An 18,184-nucleotide genomic window follows, 5' to 3' on the forward strand; every position below is an offset into this window, starting at 1 on the left:
TGTTTTAATATATATATATTTTTTTTCAAATGTTATGAATTCTCATATCCCCACACCCTCTCCCACTCACTGTGCAGCCCTGCCCTGCCCCCAGTAATACCCGTGAGCCACTACTGTGTTATACTTTTGGGTAATAGTGTGATTACCATTGAAAGAAACTGCTCATTCTTTTGTTCCTTCAGTATTATCTATGCTTTGTTTTGTTTCTTTTAAAACTAAACAGCTTTAGAGTTGATGCTTTCATAACAAGCAAATTCTTCTCCTTTCTTAGGCCTGGAAGAAGAGATGGTTTATTCTTCGCAGTGGACGTCTAACAGGAGATCCGGATGTACTTGAGTACTACAAAAATGACCACACCAAGAAACCAATACGCATTATTGATCTAAACCTGTGTGAGCAGGTGGATGCTGGACTGACATTTAACAAGAAGGAGTTTGAAAACAGTTACATCTTTGACATTAAAACCATTGACAGAATATTTTACCTGGTTGCAGACACTGAAGAGGAGATGAATAAGTGGGTGCGGTGTATTTGTGAAATTTGTGGATTTAACCCCACAGAAGAAGGTAAGCCCAGTCGTTTATTAGGTAATAGCCACCTTATTCTCTTAACGTGTCACTGATAGTTCACTGACAAATACAACTGGAATGATCTGTTGTCCAGTTTGTAACACTGGGAACAAAAAAGCAAATAATTCTGCATTGGTGACATTCTTTAGTAGCCATAACATAAGCATAGAGCTTTGCTGCACTGGAGGGATGTAGTCTTGCGTCAGCTGTCTGAGGGTGGTGCCCATTCCTAATAACGTATAAATATTGTCGGCTGTTGGACGTGAGGTAAGTCTATGATTAATTAGGAGAGCACAAAGGCCTCCATGGGTGACTGGACCTCCCTTGTATCAGCTGAGGGACTTTACCATTGGTATTCAAGGGTCTCTATGTTGTTTTCATCCCAAATTGAAAGCAAGAACACCCCTTTAGCACTCAAGGTAGCAACCTCAGGGCCCTGCAAGGCTCCATTTGGGAGCTGATGTGGATTCAGAATCACAGAAAGAACATTATCATCCAGCCAGTTCTTTTCTTTGAAAAGGAAAGTACTTTAAGGCAAATAAAGCTAAATATTGTGCACAAATGTACAGATGCGTACACAATATACAACTGGTAAAACCCTGTACCATACCAAAAATTACGTTCAGTGAGGGACATTATTATTGGGTCCCTTTCTAACAGGTGCCTTCAGGAAAACCAGTGTGAAGATTACCTATCTTAAAGAAATATCAGTGCTTCAATTATCTGGGAGGAACTATGTGACCACATGAGTACAGCCCCTAACCTATAGCTGATAGATATAGCTAGCAAGTATACCTCTCACTATAACTCTTCATGATCAGTACAGATAGTCTAGCATTTTTTATTAAGGTAATCACAGTAAAAAAAAGAATCACTTACTTCATTTGACAGTGCATACTCATTTGTTAAACCAGGTCTGTAGGCTTCATCATTAACATTAGGTCTCTGCCTAGAGTGATCACACCGAGGTTCAGGCAGACCTACAATAGTGTAATTAACATGAGGTATCCACCTGTAAACGCACAATAAATTTTGCCACTCCTGGAAAAACCTGTCTCACTATTAACAGTGGGCTATTACTCGAAAGTGAATCATAACTCCAGCCAGGCTCTGTTTTTCACTACAGGGACTATAGCTCCTCATCAACTCTCATCTTGTGCACCTCAGTAGCCTAGCACCTGTCAAGACCCTGTAATCTCTACCAGGGTCAGTCACCCTAGGACCTTTACAAAAGTTACACTCTGACAAGCAGCTCTAAACCTGTACTCTCCTGTTCCTTGCACCTGTTTTCTTTTGCTGATGGAAGACTCAAGCCACAGTATCAAATTCCACAGGGTTCTTGAAACCCAGACTGGGTAAATATCCATTCTTTGCCCTTCATACCCAGCTGTCACTCTTTTTTCTAGATAGAATCCTCTTACAGGGACCCTCTTACAGCCCCCTTATCAGGCAGATGCAGCTCCAAGTTCTTTGCATAGAGCGTCAACCAGCAGGCAGCTGGGCTAGTATAAAAGTAAGACAGGCCGTTCTCTGGGGAATGCTGGCCCCCATTCATTTTGTCCCCAGGTGATAGTTCCTTCTTCTGCAGGACCTCTACACAGGTTTTGCTCATGTTGTCGCCACTCGAAAAGAAACCAGCCATCAAGGATGATTGCTTTCCACACTGGATCATGACCAACCCACACTGGGCTGTTCGTCCTTGTGTACCGACCAGGGTTTCTACTCTGCATTTATTCTCTGCTTTAGCTATGGATCCCACATTTACATTTCTGGAGCTGGTTTCTGGTGCTTCCTAGACATTTTGAATGTTAGCCCAAGACTGGTCAGGCTAAAATCTGTCACTCGTATTAAGCAGGAAGTGGGGGAATCTGGATCTTCACTGACAGTAATCTGAGTCAAAGGCACAGCAAGGGGAGAGGCCTTCCTATTCAGCTGTCACACAATTCTGTCTACAGTAACACCTCTGTGGAAGCATGAAGCAGAAAGGGGGCAGGGGCTGTCCCTCCTCTTCAGAGGGAGTATCAGTATAATGCCTTCCTTTCACAAGAGTCAAATCTATTTCAGAGGACCTAAAAAATATTACTACAGTCTACATCCCTGTATGCTAGACTCTCTTCACACTCCATCTTGTGTACCATCTACACATAGGAACTCCAAAATTGATTCCAGTCCCCTTAAAATCAATGTACAGATTGACTTCACACTCAAATGCACAATGTGCACGTGCAACTGAATTATATAATCATTCACCCCCTGCATCCTATCTAAGACACCTTACCATAACTATCTGCGGGAAGCTGGACTGATATTAAAAGGTAGACAACCTAGTTTGCAGTGGTATTCTGATTTTAACAAAGTTTATGGTGATAAGGCTTTATTAGAGACACTAGCCATACGTAGAGGTCCTCATACCATAGTTCATAAAGTGAAAAATTGGGAGTTTTCATTGGTTAGAATAGTCTATTCATTTCATTTTTTTAATTTTAGGTGTGGTGACACGTGGATCATGGTGCTATTAAAATCTTAAATGCCACAGAAGGTTTTTTATATTTCTATTCAGATTTAGATGTTAATATGAACCTTTCCTTCTATTTTAACGTGATATATTTAACTCAAAATGAATTGCAGCTTTACTTTTTGATCGGAAACCTATCTTCGTCAGGGCACAGATGAATAGAGGTTTGGACAAATAATTATGGCTGGATATTTAAGTTCTAGGTAGCACAATTATTTTATTTTTTTTAGTGATTTTGCATCCATGTATGAGGTTTTCAGTACTGGCCAGCTATGTATTGGGAAGCACATCATAGTTTTAGAAATTGCTATCCAGAAGGAACTTTGAATGTGGATATTTGCTATCATGGGGTTCACCTTTCTTACATTCTCCAGTTCCACTGAAAAGGAATTTCACATTTATAATTAATTCCTCAATAGTATTCAATTTCTATTTGGCTCCCTGTGTAAGTTTTAGTTGTGCAGCTACAAAGGGTAAAAGTGCCAAACTTCTGTATCAAAACCTAGTCATTGTTCGAATAAAAAGATGTGAGAACCACAAGAGGTGACTTTCTGTGTGAAGAACTTGTGGGCTTGTCCAGCCTTATATTTCTTTAGATAACTTATTTATAAGGTGACACGTATAGGGTTACCATCAATTACTCTTAGAGGTCGACAATAATCTTTCGACTCAGATAGAAGTGTGATAACGTCCTAGCAATCAACACTAACAATAATCAAATCAATAAACATCACTTTCATTTTAGAGTCAATTTATACGCACCATGACCTATGTGGCCATGAATCAACACTCCAGTTTAATAAAGTTCAAGCATTTATTGCCCTTTAGATTAACAGTGCTAAGATCACGTAAATCAAATGCAAGACCAAATGGTATAAGTCCAGAAACAATACAGACGGACCAAACTTTAGAAAGATTCTTAACCAAGACAGAATATTTATCATTCAACATTCAAGAACCACTGTGCAAAATAACAACAACAGATGAAGATGGAAACGGAATACATTTAGTTATTGCAGACTAATTGTTTACAATCAAATTATATGAAGTAGTCGAATTTAGATTTTGACATCCTTAACTATTACTCCAATTCGGTAGGCATGTTTAGGCTTCATGCAAAAGGAAAAAAGACAAAAATTAATTTGGAAAACATCAGACTATGGCACTAACCAAAAATAGCGGTTCAATTGTCTAAAGAGAGGAAACATAAAAAAATCTCCAAGAAAGACAAATGCACATTTGAATGTACCTCTACTAAATGGATCAGAAAGCAGTGATGTCTCCATCAGTGGAGCATCTTCTGGTCTTCTTCTTTGGGCAATGGCATAATTGGGAACAGCTCAGTAATGTTTGGCCTTAATGCATCTGAACTGTCAGAATGATAAAGAGCTAGGACATCTAAACAGCACTGAAGTGAAATAGAATCTCCTCGCAACTAACTAAGTTTCTATTGGTGAGGTTATAGGGTGGTTTAAGTCAGAACCAATTAAAATTATTCCACATTCTCAGAAGTCTCTCCTTCATTTTCTTTGTTCACGATTGGCTCACCTTCTTTCCCTGCAGTCAGCAGTTTCCGCAGTAGAATACAATTGTTGCAGGTTATATATGAGCACTGAAGACTATTGTTCCAGGGTACACATTATCTTATCCCAGGAGGACAGACAAAAGTTACAACATAAGAACATAACTTTTCCGTGGTGTACTAGCTACACAGCATATTGAAACCTTTAGCGCTAAAAATTTGAAATATGTGAGGTCAGCATTATGTAAACAATGAATATTGAGCTTCTAGAAACTGCTTAGATAGAAAAACATTGCACAAACTTTTAAAACGTAGAAGTAGTATTGGACCTTTTCATGTAGGCCCATATTTAATAAAGTATTTTATTTCACATTTAAACCAAATAATCATTTAATTCAGTGACAGTATTTATATTAATTCATTTTAAGTACATTTAACTGTTATTTGATAAATACATTTTCATTAGTCATTATTGTTCATATTTATACACCGTGTTTATGGTGTTCACCATATCAGCTACCCGTTTTTATTTATTAATGCACAATTTCAAATAGGTCTTTTATTATGTTATTTCATACTATATTTTAATGACATATTTTTATTATTAATGTTTGCACTCCTACAAACTCAAAAAAAATCCTGAATATGCTTGGCTTCATTGTGTGCCTTTTTCCTGCTTAGATTAATTCCCTTTCAATCATTTTTGAGCTAAGCAAAGTCCAGTATGCAAGCAGCAGTGCTATTTGTATCTGTGAATGTTTGTAAAATTTGAAGTTGAGGGCCTTGTGTAGTGCCATGCCGACTCATGAACATTCACACACTTACTGCTAATGTTGTGAATGTTAAGCTTTGCAATCATTGCAAATAAAACAAAACACAACTCTGTATACATCAAGTTCATGGCTAGGCTGGCCAAACTGCCACTCATACCGTATACACATACAGACTGGAATATTTTGGATTCTAAAATTAAACCTACTCAAAAATTTCTCAAACCTCAAAGCATCTTCACAAAGTTGCCGTGCTCTGTGGCTACACACCCACAGGTCCACAAAGTACATATAAATCTGAGTAGTTAGTGGAGTCTCAAACTCACCTAGTGAAGTTTGTGAACATCAATCCTATAATCACCATAGCGGGCTTCGCCAAAGCCCACATCTGTTTAGCCTAAGTGGCACACCTACTACACATATCTCATAAGTCATGTTCTGTCCAAAAGACAACCTTAAATAGATATTGACGAAAGTAAAACATCATCAGGCTTAATGTGGCCAAAGCCCACAGCCGGGGAGCCCTGCACCCTACTAACAAGACATCAATAGTTGTGGCATATTTCAGAATCAAAACAGTTGTATGAAATGCTGATAAAACATATCACAATGGAGTTGTACTTTACTCTATTGCTACTTATACCCTTGCCTGGTCCAAGGTATGTATTTGATTCTAAAAGATGCACTACTATGATTTTTTTCTTACTATTATTTCTCTCTCTCCCTCATCATGCTATATGTGATCGCAAACATTTACTGTTTAAAAAAAAAAAAGATCACCTTACGATATTTGACACAACTATTAAGACTCAATTGCAGACTTCTAAATACAGCCTAAATTGCCTGGAAAATATAGTTAGGGAGATGTTTAAGTTGATGGGATTTTAATACTGGGTACACAAAGCTTTATTCAAAATTTCACAGTTGATGTTCTACTATAACTACCACCCATGACATACAGTTTCAATGTCAACCATGTTCCTCACCAGGTTAAACAGTCTTCAAAATCAGGCATTGCACCTAAAATGATCTTACAAGTATGGAATCTAAGGTTTCTGTGGCAAAAATCTTTATATAGTACCTAAAATACTTATAATACCCTATAATACCCTGGTATATTTTGAATATGTTATATCATATGTAACATGTCCTGGGCCATGTCAGCATTCTGAACAGTCATGTCTTGGCGTTATGCCCTTTCACAAAATAACAATATCTTCCAAAATAAAGAAACAATTGCGCAGTTTCTATCTCAATTTACTGTCATGTCAGGTACTTAGTCACACAATCCTACACATTTCTATCCACAAATGAACCTACTGTCTCTCATTCACAGCTCATTAAGGTACATGTTTACTTTTAAATATACTGCCTATACTCAATCAACTTCCTTATAACCTTAGTCTTTTGTTAGGGAATTTAGGAATTCAGATTGTTATTCTCACCAAAATGCATGTACCTCCCCACCCCCCTCCATTTGATCATAGGGCACACTTCTGTGCCTTTTAAAACATTTGCTGGTTTCCTTTCTGGCATCACAGCAAACAGTCAAAGGTTTAACAAACATCATGCACGCCACTGAACGTTTTTTATGATGTTGCATAGTTTTTGTTACTGAATGAGAAACATTAATAACTTTACCTACCATTTTAAGATGCTCTTGTGCAAGCAATCGCCTCTGGTGGCAGACGTGCCGATGGCTACTATTTTCTTTCCAAGTCCCTGGTTATGAGTGGCAAAATTTCACACAAAGCATTAGGGTAGAATTTTTAATGTCTGTGTCCAGATTTATCACATCTGCAAAAGTTTGGTCCTGCTTATTCTGGCCTCGCTGACACTGAAACTCTCATAGTTAATGAAGGGACTGTGGATCTCTCTTAGTTAATGCAGAGAATACAATGACTGTGGACAGCAACTAAGTCCTGTCCTGCCGTACTCCTTAGGAAAAGGTGGAAGCAGATATTGCTCTCCCTGGACAGGCTGAAGCCTAACCTGATCCGTGGTCACTCTGCCACCATTCCTGACTGCTGCTTTAAACCCTCTCTGCATAGACATATCTAGGTCCACAATTGCTTTTTTTTACTGGCTGTTTTTCAGCATGGAAGTGGCTCACCTTGGGCTTCTAAGTTCATATTATCTGTGCAGCAGCTTACCACCACCTTGTCCTTGTCCCTCAGCTGATGAGTTCCTACCTTCTCTGTCCTGCGATTGGCAATGTCCCTGGGAAAAGAACTCCAGCAGATGCAAAAAACGATTGTCATCATGCAGGATATAATGTGCTGAAAATAGACGGAGTGGAGGCCCTGACCCTTGCTGTACCATGTTGGCACAGCCTTTATTAACTACCCTGAGCTGTGTTCTAACCATTTAGAGGTAAAACTTTGTGCACCTTGCTTGTGTGAATAATTACTATAGGATATAATTCCCAAATATTATGAACACAATTGCTGAGAAGAGAAGGACTTCTTCTCATAATGGGAGGTTTGTTAACATTGTGTAAGTATGCCAGTTTCTGTAAGGTCCTTGGTGTGATGGTTATACCACATGACCAAAGTCCACAATTTACCTGTTCTTTAAAGAGTAGAGCCTGAAATAGTTCTCAGCCTGTTGCCCACCAGTGGTGCTTACTGTGGGAGCCAATATAGCTTTTTACAGAAATGTATTTTTTAATTTGCACTATAAAACAACAATGCACAGATGATCAAAGATAAGTTTAATATGTAAATTAAAAGACCTCTGGAAAAATTCACCTATTTACAACTGTCATAACACAGCTATAAACCAACCCAGATAATCTTTCTTGTAATTGAGCAACTGTATTCATTCTGCTACATAGGCTTATTTTCAGTTGCCTAGTGAAGTGGACATGTTATTAATTTTACTTGTCGATTCTTCTTTTACATACATGTTTCTTATTTATTGAAAACTTAAATGTTCAATCCCACCACCTTGATTCATCAATTTGTACACCAAAAATGCATTGTGTAAGCTATTCTTTCATTTAATACACAGACACATCACACACTTTTTAATACTATCTTACCTTGTTAATACTATCTTACCTTGTTCATTTAAGTGCTCTGCAACCCTTGTTGGTTTAACCTTTTCAAGAGAGTTTTGTGTCACATCCATTTTATTCTATACACATAAAATGATTTATTCTTTGTTATCTTGAATACGAGTCATTACATTGCACCGGTTTCATAAAAACTATTCATGATACATATTATTGGTGCTATAGTTAAACATTATATACTATTTTACACATCTTGTATCTCTTCTGGGTATCTGTCAAGCTGTAGGCAGTTCTACAGCATGTCGGAGGGATTGCTGATATCTCTTTTGCATTTTGGACTCAGCTCAAATTGAATTAAGAATTTGCTAGTTATTTAATACTAAGTCACTATACAAAATCAGCATTACAATCTAAACGATCATTTATACATGTAAAACAGGATCTTTGCTTAGAAGAACTTCATTCATAGCAGCTAAAAGAGAAGCTCCTAGCCTCTAGGTTTGAAGTCCAAAATGGAAAAGAGCTGTGGGTAGAAACATCTTGCGTTCAGTTAAAAAGGTTTCACAAAGAATACCTAAGCAATAACTTCCCACTTTAGTGTCTAGTACTGTTCCAATAGGCTTCACGAGCCATTCAATACCTAGGCCTTAATTTGATTCCCTTCTTGACTTCCTGTATACAAGCCAACTGGTCGGGATACCGGAAGTCCATTCTAGAGGACTTCCGTGGGTGGAAATCACTGCACATGTCATAGCTAGGTGGGTCTCAACACCGTCCAAATGACAATTCTCCCAAAGGTCCTTTATTTATTCAATACCCTACCCACTCCTGTCTCACATGATAACATCATACACCTTCAGCGGGAAATACGAACCAACACTCTTCCTCATTGTATCAACACACAAACCAATCACAGTGACAAGGTGACACTTCTGAGGGCATCTCCAAGAAACAATGGGAAACACTTTGGCAGGACATCCCCAAAATTTACAGAAGCGTACTGCAGCGTGAGACAGCGCAAATCTGACAGTGGTACTACACACCAACTCGCCTTGTTACTCCCTTCCCAGCTACCTCTGTTGGCGATGCAGTGTGGCACCATAGGAGTGTCATCATATATGGTGGTCATGCATTCTAATCACAACCTATTGGAAAGTCTTCAGCCATATCCAGGCACAGTGGGTTCTCCCCTTTCCGATTTCAACCACATGGTCATTTTGGGCATCCGTACCATAGAGCTCGAGGGGACGAGACACCCTGACTGGCGCCTCATCAGTCAGATGATGGGTGCTGTCAAAAAACATATAGCCCTTCATTTGAAGAAATCCTCTGCTTCTTCTTTTGCTCAATGGTTCACCCGCCTCTGGCATGTCATGGACATGGGGCTTCTGTCCCATGATATAGCACATACTGACACTTAAAGTTGCCCATACTTGGCAGCTGTTGATTGACTACTTCACCACCCTGGAATACATCTGCTTTACGCCACCCCGGCTCAGAGCACTTCAGCTCTTTGACTAGACGTTCCCCCGGCAAGGCAAAATCAACACAGTGGTGTTGATCTTTTAGCCCCCCACTACCTCAACCACTTTTCCAACCCCTCCTGGTGCCCTGTTGTTAGAGACTCCTTCCCCTTACCCAGCTTCAAGACACCCTCACGTTTTGGTGGTCATGCAGTCTATCCTTCCTACCTGTATTGGTACACGGTTTACCTATTTTGTGTTTTACTCCTCTGTGGACACGTGCAGAGTTCCACACCTTATGTGCTCCCTTGCTGAGCACCCCATGAACCTGTGGATTCGCCTGCCTTCAGTTTATTGCGTAACCTGTCATTTACTTTTGTGATATTGCAATGTGTATCAGTGTAAATGACGCACCCTGATGCTACAGTGTTGTGTGTTGTATACTTTTTTGATCTGTGGAAAACATTTTCAATAAACATATTTCTAGTAAAAAAAAAAAAAAAGTTGGACAAGAGCATATTACGTGGGCCAGAGTTTTTGTGACTTTAGCAGCAAAAATGTCAGGAAGGATTTTATCTCTCGTACTTCCATACTTCTCCCAAATCAAATACCCTGAAACTGAGTTAGAAATAATGTATTTTCATATGCTCATAATATGGCAGGATGATGGAAGGTTGGTCCAATTTATATAATCGTATAATTTAGGGGTGTCACAGGAATACCCCAGCAAGAGGTCACACACTGTCTGCCTTCTCCTACAAGGGCTGTTTCAAGGGATCATGAGGGTAGACATGCTGTGCCTTGATCTTTGTGAGACCTGCTCTTGTAGAGCCGTTATTACCTGATTACGAATTGCTAAATTTATTACTCTTTGATAAGGGTTCCTGACTTATTAGTATGCCTATTGTCATTCAGGGTGCATGCTGCTATATTTCTGAAGTTGCAAGAGATTTGAGCCTTTTGAATTTAATTGACGTTGCCTTTTAGTATGTTCAATTAATAATAAAAAGATGTTAAAAAGACTTAAGTAACTTTTGAAAAAAAGTTTATAAATGCATCGTGTAAGTCTGAAAGTGTAAGATGAATATACCTTGCTTTGCTCCCCGTCCTCCAAGTATATTTTCCTTGACATCTGCTACTTTTTTAGCCTTACTTTGTGTTTTATACAAACTTTTCGTTCTTGTATATGCAATTATACATCTGGCGGTGTCATTTTTCAGTGGAGCAGACATGACCTGTGAAATTTTTTTTTTTTAAATCTGTCTCATAGAGACTTCTAGTTGCAGATTCCTTACCTTTAAATTCTCCCCTGATATCAGACTTGATCTGGAAGATCTTCATGAGCTGTACACCTGCACACCGTTGGGTGGCGTAGATCGGCTCCGCGTCCGTTGTCCACACCAAATTTGACATTGTTGTTCCTATATAGGCTCCCCCTGGCGCTCTGATGTTGGTTCTTTTTCTTTCCTCTCCAGCAAGCGTTGATCCAAAGACTTTTTGACTGGCTTTCTTTTACAGTTTTCTGTTGAGAATTTGTTGTACTCCAGGTGCGACAAGGATGTACTCCACTCCATTCCTCCCAAGTTTCCAGGAGTTGGAGTGATCCCTGTCCAAATCAGAGTATACGAGGCCATGCACCTAATTTCCGGGCAGCCCAACACTGCTGGAGCGCCTTCTGGTCCTGTGAAGGCAGGATCTGCGACTTTGACCTCGGTGTCAAGGGGCACAAAAGGATCCAGTCCTGGAACCAGTTGTACCACCCCAATCTTTCCCAACACTGGCCCTGATGCTGACACTCCCGGCGTTATCCGTGCCCACCCAAGTGCGGCACCATCCCCAATGTGATCCCCGACTCCGAGCTGGTTGGGTCTTGTACCATGCAGACTCCAATGGCAGCAGGAGCCTTGCCTCCTATATAGGATCCTGAGCCCTTTACTATGGGTTAGGCCTCAGAGATAAATAGGAGGGGTTGCCGGACCCTTTTTGAATACCAGCCCCATGAAGCTGTGGACTGGCGTGAAGACTTAGGTGAGGCCAGCAGACTGGATACTTCTCCAGATGTTGGCATGCTTTCTCCCCTTACCATGGCTATGGAGGAGGCAGCGTTTTATGCTACAGTGGTGAGAAGAGCGGCTGAAGTTCAGGAACTTCAACTGCCTTCAGCAGCAACAGAGGTGCTACAACCAGGAGCTTTCACCTCAGAACCCTTGCTCCCATTTAAAGAGGCCCTCACAGATGTGTTACTGTGTACTTGGTCCAAACAGGGCGCAGGGGCTCCTATGAACAGGACGATTGCCCACCGCCATCGCCCGGACGATCCAAAGCTTGATCCAAGCTTATACCTCCCAGGACACGTTTCCTTCCGCTCCCCTAAATAGGGAATCCAAAAGATTGGACTCACTTGGGAAGATGTTTTATTCTGCCAGCCTTGCGTTGCGGTCCGAGAACACGTCATGTCTTTTGGGCCAATATTCCCACGCGCTGTAGGACATGGTTGCTCAAGTGCTGCCACAGGTCCCGGAGGCGGCCCTGGCTGTACTCTCTCACGCTATTGCTGACGAGAGAGGTGCAGCGAAGTGCACAATCCATTGCGGACTGGACATGGCTGAGCAGAGCTGTTTCAACAGTGGTCTGGAGGCACCATGCCTGGCTTAGGATGCCTGGCTTTTCAGGGGATGTCCAAGCTTCCTTGATGGACATGCTCTTTGATGGCACTTGAGTCTTTGGAGACAAAACAGACTCAGCTCTGCCTGGTCAAGAGTGCAGGATTCACTTACCTCGTGGAGCAGATGGCCAGCAGTCGGGCAGTCCTCTCCCCCTTCTGCAGCAGCTTCTAAACCTTCCTAGTCTGTCACTCCCCCGCCATGGGCCAGTTGGCGGCAGGATTCGCCATCACTTGCTCGGCTGGCAGTCCATCACGTCAGGCAGGTAGGTTTTGCCGATAGTTGAAAGGGGCTAGTCCATCCCCTACTAGACTACCCCTCCATCCATGCCACCATCCTATGATAGGATGACGGACGATCATTAGTCCCTTCTCCGTGAGAAATTTATGCTCTCTTGGCCAATGGAGCCATAAAGAGGGATCCAGTGCCAGAAGTAGGTTGTGGTTACTATTCCCGCTACTTTCTAGTCCCCAAAAAAAGACAAGGGCCTCCACCCTATCCTAGACCTTTGGTCCTTCAATCTCTTTCTCTTGAAGGAGCAGTTCAGGATGTTCACTCTGGCTCTGGCCCTATCTACCATGGACCCAGGAGACTGGATGGTAGTATTGGACTTGTGGAATGCGTATTTTCATATCCCCGTCCTGCCTGCCCACAGATATTACTTGCGGTTCATGGTAGGCCACAAGCACTTTCTGTTCACTGTGCTACCCATTGGCCTTATTAGTGCCACTCAGGTGTTCACCAAGGTGATGGCCTGCTTGTGGCTCATCTGCGGAGATCAGGGGTTTCAGTTTTCCTCTTATCTCGACGACTGGCCGTTGAAGGCAAGCTCATCCTAGGCTGTTGTCATCCACCTCCAGACTACAGCGGATCTCTTGCATTCACTAGGGTTCCCTATACATGTGGCAAAGTCACACCTGACTCCCTCTCAGACACTCCCTTTTATCAGAGCTCTTCTGGAAACAGTGCAGCTTCAGGCTTATTCTCCTGAGCAACGAATCCAGAATATTCAGGCTATAATACTGATGTTTTAACCTCTAAACTGGATTTTGATGAGAATTACTTTGAGGCTGCTGGTCCTCATGGCCTCCTGCATCCTGCTGGTGACAAATGCCAGATGGCATATGCTGGCTCTGCAGTGGGACCTGAAACTCCAGTGGGCGCAACATATAAAGGGAATCACTCCGACAAGGTCCAGATCTTGGAAGGAACCGCAAAAGATCTGCAGTGAGGGATAAAGATCCACAATTGGGTCAGAGGCAGATCCCTCTTCCCTTCCCCAACCAGATCTGACAGTAGTGACAGATACGTCACTCCTGGGATGGGGCGGCCATCTGGGAGAGGTGGAGATCAGAGGCATTTGGTCTTCAGCAGAGTACAAACTCCACATCAACCTGTGCAATCCAGCTGGCATTGAAAGCATTTCTTCCCTCTATCAAGGGAAAGATGGTGCAGGTGTTCACGGACAACACCACTGCCATGTGGTACTGCAGTGAGCAGGGTGGAGTTGTGGACCCTCTGTCAAGAGGCCTCTGGATGACGTGATTGGAACAGCAGGGCATATCTCTGGTGGTTCAACATCTGGTAGTATCTATGAACGTCAGAGACGACAAACTCAGCTGGAAATACCTTAGGGATCACGAATGCCATCTCCATCCGTAGGTGGCGCAAAGTCTCTCTCAGCAGTGGGGAAGAGCCTTGGTTAGATCTGTTCGCCTCAACAGAGAAGTGCAATGTCAGCAGTTTTGTGCATTGGCGCTTCTAAGGTGGCAGGCACTTGGAGACCCTTTTTGTCTCGAGTGAAACTCAGGACTCCTGTACGTCTTTCCACCCACACCACTTCTGCCCAGAGTTCTCAAGAAGATCAAGAACGACCAGGCCCAAGTAATCCTTGTGGCTCTGGACTTGGCCCGGAGGGTCCGGTATCCCGAGCTGCTGAACATGTCCATCAGTCCTCCAATCAGACTGCCCCTTTCAGCGAATCTTCTGACACAGTAGCATTCTGCACTCAAACCTGTCTACTCTCCACCTTCTTGCGTGGAGATTGAGCTGTGACAGTTGACAGCTTTTGACCTTCCTCCCGAAGTCTGTAACGTACTCTTGGCAGCCTGTTGTCCCTCCACCTAAATGTTGTTGGAAGAAGTTTGTGGCACGGTGCACATACATGTCTGTTGACCCCTTTTCTGCTTCTCTCTCTGCGGTTCTGTTGTTTATCCTTTCCCTGGCCCAGCAGGGCTCTGCTATGTGCGATCTTAAGGGTTATTTGTCTGCTTTTTCTGCTTTTTTTAGGTTGCCTGATCAACCTTCTTTAAGTCTCTTACTGTAAATAGATACGTCAAAGGCCTTACACATCTCTTTTCCCCATCCCCACCCACTATCCCCCAATGAGATCTGAATTTGTTTTTTATATTTCTGATGTGCGCTCCTTTCGAGCCTCTCCACAATTGTACTCTTGGGCTTCTTACTTTGAAAATAGCCTTCCTTGTGGCCATTACATCTGTCCCACAGTGTGAGTGAGCTGCAGGCATTGTCATCTAAGTCACCTTTCCTATCCATCTTTCCTGACAATGGTGCTTCACACTAGGGCCTCCTTTCTGCCAAAAGTGGTAACACCCTTTAATGCAAGTCAATCGATAACCTCCGCTACTTTTTACGCACCACCACATCCTTCTGAGGAGAGGCTTCACCGCCTGGACCCAAAAAGAGCATTGGCGTTCTACCTTGATAGTACAAAAAAGAGTTCTGGGTGGATGACCAACTCTTTGTGGGTTATGTGGGTGCTAAGAAGGGGCCAGAAAGGCAGTGCAGAAGTGGACCATATTCAGATGGGTCATTCTCTCCAAGAAGATCCGCTATGAACTGGCTAAAAAGCAACCCCCTGAGGGTTTGCCAGCTCCTTCTACCTGAGCTAAAGCTGCGACCACTGCGTTAGCACATGGAGTTCTAGTCCTTGACATCTTTCACGTGGCAACATGGCCATTTCTGCACATATTTACCAAACACAGGTGCCTGGACAGTCAGGTCTGTAGGGATGGGCACTTTACCCGTTCGGCCCTGCAGCACTTTCTAGTGTGAACTTGGTTTGCAGACCCACCTCCGGGGATGGTATTGTTTGGGTATCTATTCAAAGGAAGTCTAACTCCTAATCTGTTAGAGACAATATCTAGTTTCCGATTCCTTACCAACCCATCCATCCTCCCTGCTCTGCGAACTGATTTCTAGGGGCAGGGACTCACCTTTCTGGGTATTAATTTGAAAGCACCAGTAGTCAGTTTCTTTATGGCTAAGCGCTTCTGGAGTGGAAAGTTGTGAGAAGAAGCTGAAGTCAAGGTGCCGGGGTGGTGCCTATAGAGGAACTGCAACGTCATAGCCAGCGCGCAGATGGACGTGGAGCCGATGGACACCATCTCATGGTGCGCAGTTACTGCTAACGAAAGTCTTCTGAATCCAGTCTGACACCTGAGGAGAACTCAAAAAAGGTAACGATCTGCAACTAGATACTGTCTCTACCAGATAAGGCATTACCAAAGATAACTAACTTGTTCTTTAACCCCCAAGCCACCAGTGTTTATTGCTTACCTGTCTTTTGAAGGATATACTGTGTCTTCGACTTCCCATTTAGAAATTTAAACAGTGGGATTTAAATCACATAATTAGTATGTTGGTATCTTACGAGTTTATACATGGTTTTCGAAAGGGTGCCCATTTGTAACCATTCTTCAACTTTTAATCACAGTAACATTCTCAGATCTATTGACATGCAGATGCCAACCTGTTACTTAGCATTATTATCATATTTAGTCAATTGTTGATAGGGGAACTATGATAATAAGTGTGATTTTGTTATTATTAAATTTTTAAACCGAGTTGAAAGGGGCAAATGGAAAGAGTTTAGATCATACTTATTTTTATTGCAGTTATTGGAAATGGGTCAATACAAAGTAACAAATCCTGTATATTGGTATGGTAAATATCTAATGCCAAGATATAGCCACAATTAATCTGGCAAATTCAAGTTAAAAAATAAATAAAAAAAAACGTTGGTATATTTAAAGCACTCTTGAGTAAGTGTTGAAACAAAGACTTTGGAAGTGTGGACTATGAAGGATGTCACCAATTAGTCACAGAAAGGCACGATCCTATACCTTCTACTTAGCGGCATAATGAGACAGCTCAAGATACGAACCCTCGTTCTAAAGAAAGCAATGAGCCCGGGGGGGCCTAACAGACATGGGAATCATGGGACTGCGGGAACCAAAGGTCGACAAACACCTGTAAAGGTTCGCAAGAGTTTGCTGCAATTAGGACGTTGAAAGTGTAAACGAGCCTATTGACGTTTTCATTCTCTGCCTTAAATTTAGTTTTGCTCCTGTATAGTGGCCTGTATTTTCATTGTAAGTGGCGATGAGTTGACAACATTTGGAAGAAGTAATTATGCATCTGTTCTTGAAGTAGCAAATGCCCTTTCTTGATCAATACCAAGACCTTGCCAGTGCTAAGTTAGCAAAATCATGAATAACTTGGAAATTCAATGTGGTTGGAGGAGGGAGGGCAAAGAAGGGATTTTCCTATTGTTGTAAAGAAATGTTACTTTACAGTAATACACTCTTCATAATTACCTGACTTCATGAGTCATTCAGTCAATGTATTCCTTGCGTCTCTTCCATTAAAAAGAAAGACCTTGAAATCCTCTCTACTGAAATGGAATAACTTTGAACAGAAATGCCATTAGTCAGAGCCACAGAAAGTGTTTGAAAAGTCTGGTATGTATTCTTGCTTCTAGGCTATACAGTATTTGCGAAGTGCAAATAATATTGCATCTAAAAATCTTAATGTACTTGGACTTCCTCAAGAACATGAAACTCGTAAGATCTATCATGGCAGTGCTCTCAAAGATAAGGGTCGTTAATGGGCTGGTTGCGTTTCTCCCATGTTCCATTATGCTGTTTGTGTGCTCTAAATACTCACTTTCCTTTGCTTTTCATGTTATAAGAGTCTACTCGGGTGCAAAAACGGATCAAATACTAGTGGTGTGAAATGTGGCAACAATTGCCATCTCACCGTTTGTCACCAGATGCTCAGTTGTTTGTACTTCAGCTAGAACGGAACTTGACCCTTTGTACTAGGATAAAGGGGTCTGAAGGAGGGACCAGTGGTATGCTGCCAAAGTTTAAGACGCATGGGCATCACCTCCTGGAAATTCTCTTAACTACAGCGTAGGGGCCATGATCAAATGTGCCACTACAGACTGCTTTCCCTACAGTAGTGACCTGTAGCTATTACACCCAGCAAGACACTTGGCTGCATAATGCCAAATGGAACAAACCAAGGAGTTGAGACAGCGTGACAAGGAGCAGACTGCGTTACGTTGTTAAGGTGCAGTTCACACTTAGTGCCACTGTCTGGTGGCTGCAGGAAGAACTGGACTAATAATGACGTTCCAATGTAAAGCTGCAGCCATGGACCGGTCATCAGTCACTTGGTTGTGCTGAAGTTCTGTCTGTCATTCAGCATTGAACGAGTGATTATCTCAGACCATGCCCCTGAAGCAGATTGGTTATTATTCGTTAGCTCTCTACATTGCTTACTTTGACAATCTGGAAATTCACCAGAATTGTGTCCGGTTTGTGAAGGGAAGGGAGAAGCATGTTCAGATTTCTTTTTAG

General features: G+C 42.0%; 1 protein-coding gene across 2 annotated transcripts in view; it reads left to right on the plus strand.

The window, feature by feature from the left end:
• Positions 1 to 18,184, plus strand: part of GAB1 (GRB2 associated binding protein 1) — a 340,128-nt gene that overhangs the window by 205,399 nt on the left and 116,545 nt on the right. For both annotated transcript variants that reach the window (XM_069242593.1, XM_069242594.1), the window contains exon 2: positions 272 to 566. In XM_069242593.1, the coding sequence (XP_069098694.1) occupies positions 272 to 566 (295 nt within the window). The remainder of the gene's footprint in view (positions 1 to 271; positions 567 to 18,184) is intronic.

Source organism: Pleurodeles waltl, chromosome 1_2 (genome assembly GCF_031143425.1).
Source record: "Pleurodeles waltl isolate 20211129_DDA chromosome 1_2, aPleWal1.hap1.20221129, whole genome shotgun sequence".
In the NCBI taxonomy this organism is placed as follows: Eukaryota; Metazoa; Chordata; class Amphibia; order Caudata; family Salamandridae; genus Pleurodeles; species Pleurodeles waltl.